Source organism: Grampus griseus (genome assembly GCF_964374135.1).
Source record: "Grampus griseus genome assembly, chromosome: 2".
Lineage (NCBI taxonomy): Eukaryota > Metazoa > Chordata > Mammalia > Artiodactyla > Delphinidae > Grampus > Grampus griseus.
In genome coordinates this window covers 171,832,174-171,848,528 of record NC_139018.1, presented here as the reverse complement: position 1 = coordinate 171,848,528, position 16,355 = coordinate 171,832,174, and the positions used below count along the sequence as shown (strand labels likewise).

At 34.9% G+C, this 16,355-nt stretch overlaps 1 protein-coding gene across 2 annotated transcripts in view; it reads left to right on the top strand.

Annotated features, from left to right (window-relative positions):
• The window catches only part of TRDMT1 (tRNA aspartic acid methyltransferase 1), a 59,810-nt gene that overhangs the window by 31,853 nt on the left and 11,602 nt on the right, over window positions 1-16,355 (top strand). Inside the window, exons 2-8 of one of the 2 annotated variants that reach the window (XM_082649637.1) lie at window positions 772-881; window positions 10,401-10,477; window positions 12,339-12,539; window positions 12,894-12,965; window positions 13,561-13,626; window positions 14,377-14,446; window positions 14,930-15,013. In XM_082649637.1, coding sequence (XP_082505763.1) covers window positions 772-881; window positions 10,401-10,477; window positions 12,339-12,539; window positions 12,894-12,965; window positions 13,561-13,626; window positions 14,377-14,446; window positions 14,930-15,013 — 680 coding nt within the window. The remainder of the gene's footprint in view (window positions 1-771; window positions 882-10,400; window positions 10,478-12,338; window positions 12,540-12,893; window positions 12,966-13,560; window positions 13,627-14,376; window positions 14,447-14,929; window positions 15,014-16,355) is intronic. The other variant, XM_082649638.1, reaches the window with a different exon arrangement.

The following is a 16,355-nucleotide window of genomic DNA, read 5'->3' as shown; positions in this document are numbered from 1 at the left end:
AAGTTAGTTCACGTGTCTGGCGTACATTGTCACATGTGTGCATCCTCTACAAGTGGTTCTGCTTATGTGTACTTTACTGTATAGAGTACAGTAGTACAGTATCTTTATTTCAAGCTGAGGATGTCCTGAAGCAAGTGTAAAAGCAGCAGTGATGTAGCTGGTACTGCCAAGAAGCACCAAGCGACAATAATGGAACCTGTACTGTAAGATTAAAAATGTTTTCTTTATCTTTGCATTTGTTTGTTTGTTATGTATTATTTGTGTGAAAAGTATTATAGTACAGTACCTATTACAGTACAGTACTATATAGCCGATTGTGTTAGTTGGGTACTTAGGCTAACTTTGCTGGACTTACGAACAAATTGGACTTACGAATGTGCTCTCAGAACGGAACTCGTTGGTATGTAGGGGACTTACTGTACTTCACTTTTCTGTTTTGGTTTGTTTTAATTTAGGAAAACTTTCCATTCGACTCATAAATGTGTATCTTAATGGAGGAAGGAAAGAAAATATGAGATAATGACTAAAATATTTAAATCTTATTTTTAGCATGAGAACGCTGTTGAGAGAGGTGAACCAGAGGCACATAAATATTCTACTTCGCGCCTAGCTCCTCCTGGCTTTGTTGTCCACTGACAACCCAAGATCTGGCCAGATAATTGAGGAAGTGAGGAAATGTACTACAAAATTCTGTGTTTTTGGCTTCTCTCTATGATGAACAAATTGTTGTTAAGGACTTTACCTTTTAAGTTATTCCACTTATCATTACAGAAAGCTGTATACCTGCACAAGTGGTGGCTGCCGTTGATATAAACACTGTCGCTAATGAAGTATACAAGTATAATTTTCCTCACACACAGTTACTGGCCAAGACAATTGAAGTGAGTAACAATATTGTTTTAATAAGTCTATATATAGCAAGGAAAATATAATTGAATACTGTAAGATACTGGTTTCTGGTGTCTTCATTTGAAGATAAGTCATATATAAATGAAAAAGTTTAGGAGAAGGGAATTAAATTAACATTTTTTATTCTGTCAGAAGATAGCATGTTACTTTTTGCCTTTTTTTAAATTTCTAGCTTTAGAAAAAGAGGATCAATGTTTTGGTCTCTGAGAAAGAATTGAAATGTAAGAATATGCTTGACTTCTAAATTCTTGGTTCTGTAATGATATTAAACTTTACTTAATTCTTTATTTTTAAGCATTACTCATGTGTAATATGTATATAGCAGGAGTGAAAAAAAGAGAGTAAAAAAAGTGGTTGGATATTACTTGTTGAATGCTTCTTGTTGAAGCCCATCAAAGTTAAAGATACCGTTTTGCCTGTGATGAACTCAGCAGAAGTGTTTTAACACTTTTGTTATTTTTAAAATAATATGAAATTATGTTTTTCTCCCAATTTCACGTCGTAAAAAATTTTACACACAAATTTCTCATGAAGCCATAATTTACATACAATAAACTGCCCTCATTGTAAGTGTGTAGTTTGAGTTTTGACCAATATATACTGTGTAACCACAATCGAGACTTAAAACATCCATCCATTAAGGAACACCCTAAAATGTTCCTTAATGCCTCGTTTTACTCAGTCTCTGACCCCAACCCCAGGCAACCGTTGATCTGCTTTCAGTCATTACAGATTAAATTTTCCAGTTCTAGTCATATCCTAAATAGAATCTTGAGTGTAATTTTTTTGAGTATGACTTCTCTTGTTTAGTGTAATTTTTTTTGCATTTACCCACATCGTTGTTATCTATCAGTAGTTGGCTCTTCATTATTGTTCAGTGATATTCTGTACAGTGGAATATTTCATACTACAAAATGTATATCCATTCACACAATGTTTGACATTTAGATTGTTTCCAGTTTTTGACTGTTATAAAAAAGTTGCTATGAATATTCATATACAAGTTTTTGTGTGGACTTTGTTTTTACTTCTTGTGGATATATACCTGGGAGTAGAATTGCCGTATCATATGGCAAATTTCTTTAACTTTATGAGAAAATGCCAACTGTTTTCCATAATGTTCATACCATTTTACAGTCACACAATCAATGTTTAAGTGTTTCAGTTGTTTCACATCCCTACCAACAATTGCTGTTGTCAGTATTTTAAATATTAGCTGCTCTTGTGAGCATACAGTGGTATTGTGATTTTAATTTGCATTTCCCTGGTGACTAATAATGTTGAGTATTTTTTTCATGTGCTTATTATCCATTCTATGTTTTTCGTGATGAAATTTCTTTCCCAGTTTTTATTTGGTATGTTTGTGCTATTATCATTTAGTTTTAAGAGTTGTTTAAGACTTCTGGATTGAAGTTTTTTGTCAGAAATATGTATGACAAATATTTTCTCCAAATCTGTAACTTGTCTTTTCATTTCCTTAACTGTGCTCATCAAAGTGCAGAAGTTACTTATCTTTTTTTTTTTTTTATGGGACACTTTTTTTTGTGTCCTAAGAAATCTTTGTTTACCCCATTTTTTTCCTGTTTTCTTCTGGAAGTTTTATAGTTTGAGCTTTTACATTTAGGTTTATGACCCAGTTAAAGTTACTTTTTGTGTGTAGTCTGAGGTAGAGGTCATTTTTTTTCGTAAGTGCATATAAAACTGGTTATTATAGCTTTATAATATGTATTGAATTCAGGCAACGTAAGTTCTCAAACTTCTGATTTTCTTTTTCAAGATTATTTTGGCTACACTCTCATTTACATTTCTGTGTAAATTTCAGAATCAGCTTGCCAATTTCTACAAAAAAAAAAGATATTTTGATTGGAGTTTCACTGATTGGTTTTGGAAGAACTGATATCTTCATAAAAGAGAGTCTTCCAATCCATGAACATGGTATCACTCTTCACTTATTTAGGTCTTCTTTAATTTGTATCAGCTATATTTTGAAATATTTATTATACTAGTCTTACACTTATTTTTATTTATTAACCTAGTATCCTGTGACTTTGCTGTATTTACTTATTAGTTCTGGTAACTTTAATATTGATTTTTTAGGATTTTTTAACATGTACAGTTATATTCCCTGAGAAAAAAAGAGTTTTACTTTTCCCTTCCAACGAGTGTGACTTTTTTTCTTGCCTTATTGCATTGTCTAGGACGTTCTTTATAATGTTGAATAAAACGTGTAACAGTGGACATCCTTGCCTTCTTCCAGATCTTAGGGGAGAACATTCAGTCATTTATCATTTTGTAGATGTTAGTCGTATATTTTTCATAGATGCCTTGTATCAAGTTGAGGAAATTTCCTTTTATTTCGTTTTCTGAGAATTTGTATTATGAACAGGTTTTGAGTTTTGTCAAATGCTTTTTTTTTTTGCATCTTTTGACATGTTTATATCATTTCCCTTGTATTCTGATAATATGGTGATCATATCAATTCCTTTTTTGAATGTTAAGTCAGTATTGCATTCCTGGGATAAATCCTGCTTGTCATGATATACCATCAGTTTTATGTTATGCTACATCCCACTTGTTAAAATATTGTTAATTATTTTTGCATTTATCTTTGTAGGTGACTTTTGTAGTTTCCTCATAACATATTTGTATGGTTTTTATATTTATACATAGCCTTATATTTTCTGTAAGAGTTCGTGAAGAACAAGTATCAGTTCTTCTATAAATGATAGAATTTCATCAGTGGAGCCACCTGGGCCTGGAGTTTTCTTTGTGGGAAGGTTCTTAATTATGAATTTAATTTATTTAATTGCTATAAGACATTATCATGTTTCTTAGCATTGTAGTAATTTTTTATGAGGAGCCTAACATGGTAGGTTTTACATTTTTGAGTGTTGGAGTTTACTGTAATCTTTTAAGGACTGTTGGATATTGTCCTCAGAGGCAGTTAATTTCAGATCATCTTGATTATTTTGAGGCTTATTGTTAAGCATTTCAAACTGGATCTGGAGTAGCTTTTACTGTAAGGCTAGTCTAATCTTACTGTTAATATATGACCTTTCTTAGACTGCTATTAAATGCCCTATGTACTCAACTAGGTCTTGCTACTCTGGATGTTAACTCAAACGATTGCTAGCCCAGAGATCTGGGAATTTTTTTGGCTTACAACTTCCCAGTAATTGTTCCTTTTCCAGCAGTTTTTCTTTGCCCTCCCTCAAGGCGTTTTGCCTGATGCATGCACAGGTTGATACTCAGCAAGACACTCAAGGGGAATGTTATGCAGATTTCTGCATCTCTTTCCCTGTGCAGCTTCTTTTTGTCTGGCACTCTGCTCTGCAAATTCTAGTCACTTTGATCTTGAGCTCCAACCTCTGTCTTCAGCTCATCTACATTACCAGGTACAGTTTGGATCTCCTTTCCCTTCATTGCCGTATGGAAATTATCTCTAGGCAGAAAGTTGAATTATCTTCAAGTTTTTTTTTTTTTTTTTCCTTTTCTAAGGAATGGCAGTCCTGCTCTGTCTGTGGTCCAATTCCAATATCTGAAAACAGTTATTACATTTCTCCCAATTTTCTAGTTTATTTACACAACTCACAGGCAGAAGCAAAAGTCTCACAAATGCTTTTTTCAGTGAGATACAATTTCATATCCCGTGAAGTTCACTGTTTTAAAGTCTACAATTCAGTGTTTTCTTGTTTTTTTCATTTACTTACAAAGTTGTGTAACCATTACCACTTTCTAATTCTAGAATGTCTTCATCCCCCAAAAGGTAATCCTGTAGCCATTAGCAGTCACTCCCCATTTCTCCTTCCCCCCAACCCCTGGCAACCACTAATCTACTTTCTGTCTCTATGGATTTGACTATTCTAGACATTTCATATAAATGGGATCATATAATATGTGGCTTTTTTTGGTCTGGATTCTTACGATTAGCATAATGTTTCCATACATCCATGTTCTAGCATGAATCAGTGCTTCATTTCTTTTACTGGCTGAGTAATATTCCATTATATAGGTATACCACATTTTGTTTACCCAACAGGTTTGTTTTAAGTTTTCTTTCAGCCAGTATGAAATGGGAACATTTCCTAGCTCTATGATTGGGTATCCAAAAGGTAGAAATAATCTACTTACGTGTTGAAGAACGTCTATCCCTCGTATTGAGAACAGAATATCTTTCCCCCTGGGCATCATAGAGAGGAGGACTATGGGGACATCATCATCTTTCCAGTCACTGGTAGCAATGCATTTCATAAACTTCATGGCAACGTACAGTCAGTCTACCTGTCTCATCATGGACGTAGGGCAAAAATAAATCCGGGGTCAGAAGAAAGATACCTACAAAAAAGTAACTTTGAATTGACTCTAATAGGCAGATGATATGCATTTAGGTTCCAGAATTTCTCTGACATACAGTATGATAGCAAAAGTTATTTTATTAGAAAAAATTAATCTAAATTTAAATTTAATGGAAATATTTAAAAGTTGATGCAGCCAAATGTCCAATTCAGCAAGAGTTTTCTCCCACTAAACAAAGTATAAAAAAACAACAAAATCTCAGTAAAGCACCCATTATGTTCACCAACTTAACCTTCCTTTCTGTTTTACCTTCTAAGAGAAACTGAAATACTTGACATATCTGGGGACTGATTGGCATTCCCAGCTACATGCCAATAGAAATTTGGGGGCATTTAGAATAATACATCTGTGTCCATTTTTCTAGTGGTAATTCTATTTCAGTACCAGTTTTAATAGGTGATAATAAATTGTATTATCTGCATATGATATAAGAACACTAGGGAGAGGGAAGAATGGAGGTACCTCCAGGTCATTTGAAAGGAGAGAATCAGTTCATTAAAATGGTGTCTATGAGACAAGAGACAGTCTACCTTCCCACGGCTTTTAGTCTCTTCTAGGATGTTCTCTTCAACCCTGTTCTGACGTGGAAAGAGTGTACCATGTCCAGGTCAAATATATCAGAACTACCTTGGGGGTCATGTTTAAAAAGGGGGTGGAAGGTTAATGGAGAACTTAGGAGTAATGAGAGACTTCAGGGATTTTAAGTTTCACGAAGCAACCTATTCTGATCATTTGAACATTTACTTCATGCAAGTTATTGAGCCCTTAGAGGGAGCACAGATATGACTGAGAGATAGTCTTTACCTTCAGGAACTTACTATTTAGTGCATAAGTTGGACTTGTAAACAGTTTTCTTTGGGACCTCTGATTGACTGTGGCATAAAAAAGATATTTCTTTTCTAAAACTCTATTTCTTTTCCTAATAGAAATAAGAAAAGAAAAGAGGGGGTGGGAAACCATTATGAATGAAAATAGGATTTAGCCATAAACCAAAGCAGAAAAGAAAACTGGGAAGAGTAGTGTCAAATGCAGTGGTGATGAGACACAGGTGAATGAGGGTGGTAGAAGTTCATGCAGACCTCTCTGTGTCCTGTGCAGAATTGAGAAGGGAAGAAGGACAAGGGAGAGGCAAAGCAGACCCAGCAATTGCTTGTTCAAAGTCAAGAAGAGACAGTAAAGAATTCCAACTCACTGGGCTGAAAGCATCATTACAACCTCTGCAGACTTCCTGCTCATCCTAAATGCGAGAGCATGGGTTAGGGACAGAGGCATGGTCTTAAGTTAAAGGCCTCTGTGGGTTCTTCCCAGAAAGTGTGGTGACAAATACCTGAACAGAGCTACTGCTCTTTCTTTCGCCTTTTTAGCAAACTTCTAGATTCAAGTGATCTCCATTAAAAAATTAATAATTAGAAAGGAGCCAGTTTGAGACTCTCCTAGTATAGTACTTTTAAAAGGAAGTAACATAAACAAAAAAGCAGAATATACACAGAAAAATCATATTAAGAAGCAGAAGAAAATTACAAAAACATGTCTCCATGTGCTTGAAACCTTAAATAAAGCTCAATATCTTTAAAACAAGAACTCAAATAAATGTATACATGAGATCAAAAAACAATAATAAGACAATAGATTTGAAGAGTGTCAGTGGTCTGGGGAAAAAAAACAGATGAGAAAAATAAAACCATTATAGAAATGAAAGTCCTGTCAGAATAGCAAACAGAAAATAAAACAAACAGGACAAAAATATTAACAGAAGTAGATGAAAAAAATTCCTAAAATAAAACCTCCAACAACTCATGAACTGTAGTACCCATGAACCCTTACTGAAAAAATGACTCAGTCACTTAATCTAACTAAGCAGGAGATGAATCAAAGTGGAGAACCCAGGAATAAAGCTGCCATGTTAGGAAAGAAATAATGGTCGGGAAGCAGGGTGAGAATGTTATAAATCTTTGCAGTGTAAGAATAATAATATAATTGGAGTAGGAAGGAAAAGTGAGACTCAAAAAATATGTCTGTTCTTTGAAAGATAAATGAAGCTATAGATTTTTAGGACATTATTTAATGTTGCCAGGAGCTCAGCTGAGCTGTCAGGGATCAGAGTAGCTGATTAAAGCAACAGGGCAAAAATGAAAGAGTGAAGCCTTAATTACTTGCTGTGGTGGGAAAAGCAAGTCTCTAAAAAACAGAGAAAACGCCAACGCCCCCTGTTCCATTTCCCCAGGGGACAGCATCCTGCTGGAAGGTGGGGTGATCAGCACAGACGTGGGGGTCTGCTCACTGTTGAGGAGCCCCTGGCATTGGGGGAGAGAGTGCGGGCAGTGGTGAGAAGGCTGGGAGTGAGAAGGGCCAAGCGTTAGTCATAGCGGGAGAAGTATCTTCAAGGGTTCCCCTCTTCCTCCTAGACGGAGGCCTTGGCAGAAATAGATGGCGCCTGAAGAGGGCTTTGTGCAAGCCCTCAGATAAAGAGACCTAGGAATGCAAATATACGAAGAGCATGAGCTGCTGGGGGCCTGAGAGCTCGCACCAGCCCTGCCCTCAGAGACTGCAAGGTGCTGGCCTTGCACCAAGTCTGGAGCCGGGAGGGTGGCTTTCCCCTGACACCCGCTGGGTGAAGCCCTCCTCGTTGCCTATAGTCAGGCCTGAAAATTGTCTTTGTTGAATTTGTTACAATATTTCTTCTGTTTTGTTTTGGATTTTTGGCCCCAAGGCATATGGGATCTTAGCTCCCTGATCAGGGATTGAACCCGCATCGCCTACATTGGAAGGCAAAGTCTTAACCACTGGACCGCCAGGGAAGTCCCTCATGTAGGTTTTTAACCAGGAGCAGGATTCACCAGTTACAAAGATAAATAGTAATAAAATTAAAATCTGTAATTTATCTCTGAAAAAATGGAAAATTACTAGACACTGCAATATAAATATGTGAGCAGAAACCTTGTCTGGTTTGTTCATTGTTGTATTCCCAGACTAGCACAATGCCTGGTGTGTCGTAGATGCTCTGAAATATTGGTGGATTAATTATGAACCTTGTTTAATGAATAACACATTGTGCCTAAAAAATGAAAAAATGTCAGGCAAATCATAACAAAGTATAACAGGGGTTTCAGAACTGATGTGTATTAGGTAAGATCTGTCTGAAAGCAAAAAGCATTTACGAGTCATAGAAAATTACTTTATAATGATGATTCGTACAGTGATCAAGAAAGATCTAACTGTCATGAGTATTCATGAACAAAATAACATCAGAGTTCATAGGGCAGGAAATGGTAGGAAATATCACTAACTTTTTACTGAAGACTTACCTTGTGCCACAAAATTTTATTTCTCTTTAGATTAACAATAAATTCACTAAAATAGTCAAAAGTTGTTGTTTTCTAATCTACCAAGGTCTCCCTAAAGTTTAAATGAAAATTAAGTATAAGAATAACCAGGAAGCTTTTTGAGAAAAGAAGTAATAAAACAAGTAGGGGGACAAACAAAGTTGCTCATCAACATGCGATAAACAGTGTTACCACATCGAGTGGATCTAATGTTCTCTGAAAGCAACGATGTTTTTATTAGCTTGAATGGCCTGTTTATGGAAACAGAATTTGATTTCCATTAGTGTTAAAATATCAAATTATTAACGTTAATCCATGCATCTCTAACTACTTTCTTGAATCCTAACATATTCATTGACCTAGAATGCTAGGTTAAAGACAGTTGTGAATGGTTTAATTGAGCGATTATGTTTTGCATAACTGTTCTGTCATTTGGGTTGTACTGTAAAAAAAAAGAAAATCACTCTTTCCAAGAATCCTTTAAAATTGTAAATTTTTTTATGTCTAACAGTATTGGAGGCATTAACTCTGTTTACTTCCTTTAGATTCTAGACTTAAGGATTCTCCTTACGTAAAAGATTGTTGTTTGATTTTTATTTTCATTTTAGGAATTCAGCTTTAATCTGTTCACAATCAGTTGTGAGATAAATAAGTTGCTTTTCGTAATAGCCCTGTGCTGACCAGCTGTGTAACTGGAGTATGTGTGCTAATCTTACTGCCCTGCCCCAGGGTTCCTGACAGACTGTTGAGTGTATGATTTTCAGATTGTTTTCTTTAGAACTCTGGGATCCAGAGGTGCTTCAGGAACTTTTCAGTATTTAATTTTTATTTCTTTTTACATATATGCCTTAAACTACTTAAAACCCTGTGATTTAAAAACGATAGACATGTACATTCAAACTTTTAACACAGTAGAGAAAACTGATGTGCTCCCCAGGTTAAGTCACTCTTTTCAGAACTCAGAATAAAGCTTTTCCTGCTTTATTCACGAACTCAAACTTCTTAGAAATGTGTTGTAATTAGGAATGTTGTGATTCTGGGCTTATGGCTTTAAATTCCTGGGTAAGAGTGTACACTAAGAGAGCTTAATGAGAATTGGCAAACCCATGACTTGTATTTTTCTATGTTTGTCTTCTGATAGTGTATATAAAATAGGAGCAAAACAGTACATTTTAAAACTATTTAGCCCAATAGGGATTATTTTGATTAATCTTATCTACAATCTTTTGAGGTCCTTTGACTACCCACAACTGTAAAACAGTATAGTAATTGTGGATATCTGAAAATGGGACCTTTTTCCATTTGGTGATATATTGACAGAGACATACATGAAAGGGATGGTGACTGGTCAATACATCACGTTTTCTAAATAAATAATATTAATAGAGAGGTATTAAAAATTCCCTAGATCCTTTGCAAATCATTAATTATAAAATAAAGTTTTCCATGTTTGATTCCAGAAATCACGGCAGTCTTGGACTTGAGGTGTCATAGAGGCACAAAATACTTAGCATCTAGGAAACTAGCTTTCCAGCTCTGCTTTGGCTGGCTCTCGAGTTTGGGGGAAGTCACTTAATTTTTCATAGCTTCAGCTTACTGCTCGACTTTCTTCACAAAATTGCTTTGGAAAATTAGTTTAACTAAAGTTTATTTAAAAAGTAGTAGGTGTTTTATAAACTTTTAAGTGTTATAAATGAAGTTAAGTGTCACAATTTCTGATGTATTTACTGGTAACTACTTAGCATTTTTCCTCTGCCCCCTTCTACGCATGTTTTTATATTTTTTCTTTCCCCCCACATGTTCGTTCCTTAGGGTATTACACTAGAAGAGTTTGACAGATTATCTTTCAATATGATTTTAATGAGCCCTCCCTGTCAGCCATTCACAAGGTATGTATAATAAATATTTCTCTGTTAGGAAGAGTACTTTTGAAGGACTCGTTCAATCAAATCACACTGTAATTTCAAGCACAGACACTTTGAAGTCCATCAGTTGCATTTCCCTAGTCTTGAAACTTTTCATCAATAATTCCTTTTCTCTACACACGTTTATAATTCAGCATTAATCATAAAGAAAATAGCAATTACTGCCAGATGAACACAGTAATTTGGTCAATAGTAGGTATGCGGAGACTATATGGTACCTCCTTAATACCTACCAAAGAAACAGTATTTATTTCTGACCCAAATTACCTTTAATTATTTAAACTAATGAGCATTCAGGAATATCTTCCGAACACTGATGAATCAAAGTAAATTTCCATAGTTAATATTCAAATCCTAAATTACCTACCTGTAAAATTTTAAGGCTAGTCAAGAATGCATTTGTAAAAAATAAAAAAAAAAAGAATGCATTTGTGAATTTAAAATTTCTCGAATTGATAGGTACATTTAATAATACATACAATTAATAAAATGACTTTTTAAAGCTGTGTTCCAAGACAGCTTTTTATTATATGGTGTTTATTTGGCTATGTATTTCAGGGAATTATATTTTAGAGAAAATCTTGACTAATCCCTCTTCATTTAGATACTCTAAATAATAATATTTCAATTATTTTAAGTAATAATGATAATAGTGGTAACCCTCTGAGTGTCTTACTGGAGTATGTCATTTAATATAACAAGCTTATGGGATGGGCATTAGTATCATCATCATTTTACAGGTGAGCAACTGAGGCATAGAAAGGTTAAGTAACTTTCCCAAGGCCATACCATTAGAAAATGTCAGAGCCAGGACTTTTTGATTATTTTATAGTCCTATTAATATATAGGACTATTAATATATAGTCCTATTTAAACACATAATGTGATTTTAAATGGGATATAACATGTAGTAAAAATTCTAATTTAAATAAATATTCTCATGCTTAATTTCCATCCAAGTTTTGATTTATTTCAAGTTTTCTAGGAAATTAATTCCCCAGGGATTTATTGTGCACCTACACATGAGGTATTGCTTTTGATGCTGTAGTTCCCATCCTTATAGAACTTATAGTCCATGGGGAATGACTGACAAATAATTATCTTATAATGTGATTTAAGGAATATAATAAATGAATGTTGAAACTGCCATGAGAGCATGGAGGAGAGAGGTGTTATGTTGCTGCATATACCAGGAGGGACGAATTCTTTTAGAGGTGATATCTGTATTGTGTCTGAAAGCAGGTTGGGAATTTATCAGTGAAGGAGGACGTTCCACGTAAAGATGGCTCCTAGCCTGTGCAAGTGTATTATGGCCTTTTTAACCACAGTAAGTGGGAGGTTCAGGACAGAATGCAGCCCCAGTGCTGTGATGCCTCAGATATCACTGCAGTGGGGCCCCTGTGTCTTCCCTACTGCTGCTCCCACTCTGTATTAGCCCAACTCCAGCTGCTGACGGCTGCAGTGTCTGATCCTGTAGTGCGATCATCTTTGGAACTCTGAGAGGAAAGGGACAAAATGAGAGGAAACCAAGATTTCTGAGGAATCTGTTCAAGTCCACTCTAATCTCCCATCTGAGCCTCAGATCCACTGATGATTTTGGTCCTGCTGTCAGGTGTGAGGAAACTGATAACTGATGTCAAGTAACTTATTTTAGACCACGAAGCTAGTAAGTAGCAAGGCCTTAAACCCTAGTCCTCTGTTGCTACGACTCATGCCCAATATAAGTCTTTTCTGCTTGCTTCTTGATCATATCGAATGTTACTTGCAAGATTTAACTGCTAGTCCAAATTCTGCCTGTTCACGTGACCTGTTTTGACTTACTTAGTCTAGCCGAGTTGCAACTCCTTCGTGTAGAATCAAGCCTTCAGCTTCAGTCTCTCCTGTTTACATTGGACAAGATAGTTCTAGTTTTACCTGCTACCTTCATCTGCTTAGCTGGTGATTACTTACCAATGCCATCAACTCTACACTGCCACCCTGCCCAACCAGCTCATTCTTCTGAACTTTTGTTGTCTCACCTGGGCAGGTGAGACATTAGCTAATTGTGTGTGTGTGTGTGTGTGTGTGTGTGTGTCTTTCCTGAACAAAGTGATTTTAAGAGGGTAATTGATTTTATTCTTTGTGGACTTCTTGTTCTTCTTTGCCTCATGGAAGTCATCTGGACATATTATCTTGTATTGATAATAAGTGTATTTATTAGACAGGCAAGGCTTTTTTAAATTAAATGAAAACATATATTTTTGTTCTCTGTAGCAACAGAGATGATCATATTTTTTGTGAGGACCAACTAATTTTAGTTCTCTGTTTTGACTTTTTAAAAGTGATTTGATACCTTTATGTAAGATTCTTGCTGAACTTACTTACTTTCCTTACCCTTTAGAATCGGCCTGCAAGGTGATGTGACTGATCCAAGGACAAATAGCTTCTTACATATTCTAGACATTCTCCCAAGGTAAAAACTTAAATTCCGGTACAAGCTTACCTTAAATGTAAAACTTTACATCTGGAAGAACGTGATGTTTGTCATTTTATAGAGATCAGCATCTTATACAGGTTCTGTGCGAGTCATTTATCTTCTGTCGTGACTGATAGAGTAAAACTGCAAATGTTTGTCGGTTCCACAGTTGCCGGTAAAAGTGAGTGACAGGGCGTTAACAGCCTAATAGCTGAATTCTGTTGCCTCTGCTCGGTATTTGTGCAAATGATTCTAATGTTAGTGAATGCTGTCGCCCATGGCCTGGAAACTTGTGCTGCCAACCCTAGAAGCCTCCATTCTGTGGAAATGTCAGCGCTTTGAGCTGTGCAAACCCATGTTTTCATTAAACTTCCATGGAAATTAACATTTCAAATGTTAACTTTATCAGGTGTGCCTTGTTTATGGGGGAAAGGAATAAAATATGAGTTGTCTGCATCCCTTATAAAATTCTTTCATAAAAAGAGTTTGGACAATTACTTACCTCATATTTCCCACAAGTAAGGATTTTCTTTACTTCTTACTTCTTAGTAATGAGATGTTTAGAATTCCATTTGTTTTTGTTTTTTTTTAGGTTACAAAAATTACCAAAGTATATTCTTTTAGAAAATGTTAAAGGTTTTGAAGTATCTTCTACAAGGTAAAAAAATGTATTTGTCCTGTGTTCATCTTAGACTTGGTATATTTTATAATAGGAGCTGTTATGAAATGAAGATCTTAAAAACAAATGTGTATATTCCGACATTTTATATATGTTATGAAGTTTACGCGTTAATACTGATTTTGAATAGTTAGTAACGTGAAGTATCACAAAGTTAGGTTCAACTGATTCTTTCCCATTTTGATATGTTTGAATTTTTCCGGAATGATTTCTCAATTTTAGCTGCTTACATTGGTGCCTGTTCCTTTAGAAGTAGGAATGTTTTCGGTAAGAATTTGTCCTATTGACAGGCGTTTTCTGTCCTACAGTTGGGTTGAAGAAGCAAGCCCTGTGTCAGGCCCCTTTCAGACAGTAGCCCAGCTGGAGAGAATGCATCCAAGTCCTTGACTGACCTGCTGTCTATGACAGTGGTCCCCCGTCTGATTGGCTACAGATATAGTTCCATTCCTATAGTAAGCTTATCATGAGAGGATTGGCGATTCTAACTCACCAGTTTTATAAATTATCTGGTAGCTTTATTTATTTATAATAGGGATTATCTCTTTTATTGAGAAATGTAATTTTTCAAGTACTGGACTTAAAATAAGACCTAGGATTATCCTTTTTCTAAACAACTTAAGTGGAGGTACAGTTTTCATGTAAAATGAAGTTTTAGGTATAATATTTTATATAAGAACCCTATTTTGAACTGTAGAGTGAAAGCTTTTTTCTTTCCCTTTGCCTTTTCAGAGACCTGTTAATACAAACAATAGGAAATTGTGGCTTTCAGTACCAAGAATTTCTGTTGTCTCCAACCTCTGTAAGTACTGCAATTGTAAATTCTTATACAAATTTTCCCAAAGGGAATTTGATTCAGTAAAAAGAATGGCTCCATTTTGGATAATATTATAGGTAAATCTTGCAGTTAGTTCTGACATGGTTATTACTTTCTCTATCTGAATTTTATAGCTATATGTGAATTTTATTTTTTTATGATTACTATACTATTCATAATGAATGTAAGAATGTCTATTTGACTTTTTACCTGGGAAATATAAAATGAAAGTGACTCATAGACATATGATTCATCTGATTCTATCTTTATTTCATTCAAATAAAGGTACAGAGTGACAGTTTAAAAGGTTTAAGAACTTGCTACAGAGAAGTCTTCCACAAATTGATAATAGAATTTTGTCTGGCAGAAACTAATGTATAACTGTATGAGTTTTTTTACTAGGTGCTAAAAGTTGACACAGATCTCTTTAATATCCTATAGCAGCTAACTGCCCTGTTTCACTTGCAGCTTGGCATTCCAAATTCAAGGCTACGGTATTTCCTTATTGCAAAGCTTCAGTCAGTGCCGTTCCCTTTTCAAGCCCCTGGTCAGGTATTATTATTATTATTGCTGTTATCATCATCATCATTATTTATCTGTTGTAAATATATCTCAGTCTGCTAATTTATTTTCAGGAACTACTTTGCAGAGTTTTTTTTTTTTTTTTAACATCTTTATTGGAGTATGTTTACAGAGGTTTATGTGTGTCCTCTTGTGCCTGTAATTTAGATTATGCCTGAGGTCTGTCTTGTAGGCCTTTTCACCCTCCTGATGCCACTTTAATTGCTTGAAACAAAACCAGAAACTTTTCTTTCATCATTAGAAAAGAAAATAAGTTAAAAGTAAAAAAAATTACCATTAGTGTTGTTATCCTTCTTTTCCTCCTATAATTTCTCTTCTGACCATTGACTCTTTTGCATCTATTATTTTTCTCCCTCAGTAGAAGCCATTGACTACTTTTGATAAAATGTATACTATCTTAAAAATGGCTTGAGTATTTTCACACATCAGTTGCATTTTATTTGAAATCTATGCTATTTAGCCTTAATTGATTAAAAAATGGTAATGATTAGCACAAGCTAGAATAAAATGCTCAATTGCTATATATAGGATCTCTCATTATGCTAGCAATTTTATATGCTTCTGCTGAAAATTGGTGTGGATAACAGAGTTTCAGTGGTCCAGTGAAGCTCTCTATAACCCTCACAGGTAAGAACTCAAAAGTCATGTCCTACTAACAGGGCTTCAGTAGTATCATTTGAATCCCCCGTAATACAATATCAGTATTATACAGTACTGTGTTATATAATAAAATAGCAATATATCTCCCTTTAATAGTGGGCAGTTCCAAAAACGGTATATAAAGTATGTGAACAAAGGCGTCATCATTAAAAATTCCTGGAACTGTTTTTTCTTTCCCAAAATAGGACTTTATAAATGGTTACCTGTTTTGCAGGAACATGTTTTTCCTGTGGGACTCAGGGATAGAAATAACCTTTCAGGGTGAAGAGTGTTTTTCATTTTTAATTACTAATTTTCCTTTAGATCATGGGTATGTTCTAGTTTGTTTTTTTTTTAATTGAAGGAGAATGGCAAACTTTGATCAAAAACACATTTTCTGGAAATGTACCTGTTGCTTTTTCAACTTCTTTTCCAAATATAATGCTGTCTCTGTATTCAACATACTTCCTATTACTTTGTTGAATGGTTTTGTTAATTCAGAAAGCAGTAATTTCATGAAATAAATCATCTATAGCCTGATGCCTAACACTATATGATGAAAAACTTGTAATAACTTGTATAAATACTAGTAAACCTCAATTTCTATCTTTTTAATGGCAACTCAGTAAAAGCTAAAGAATTTTTTTACATAATGTTGAGTGGATGTTATTAA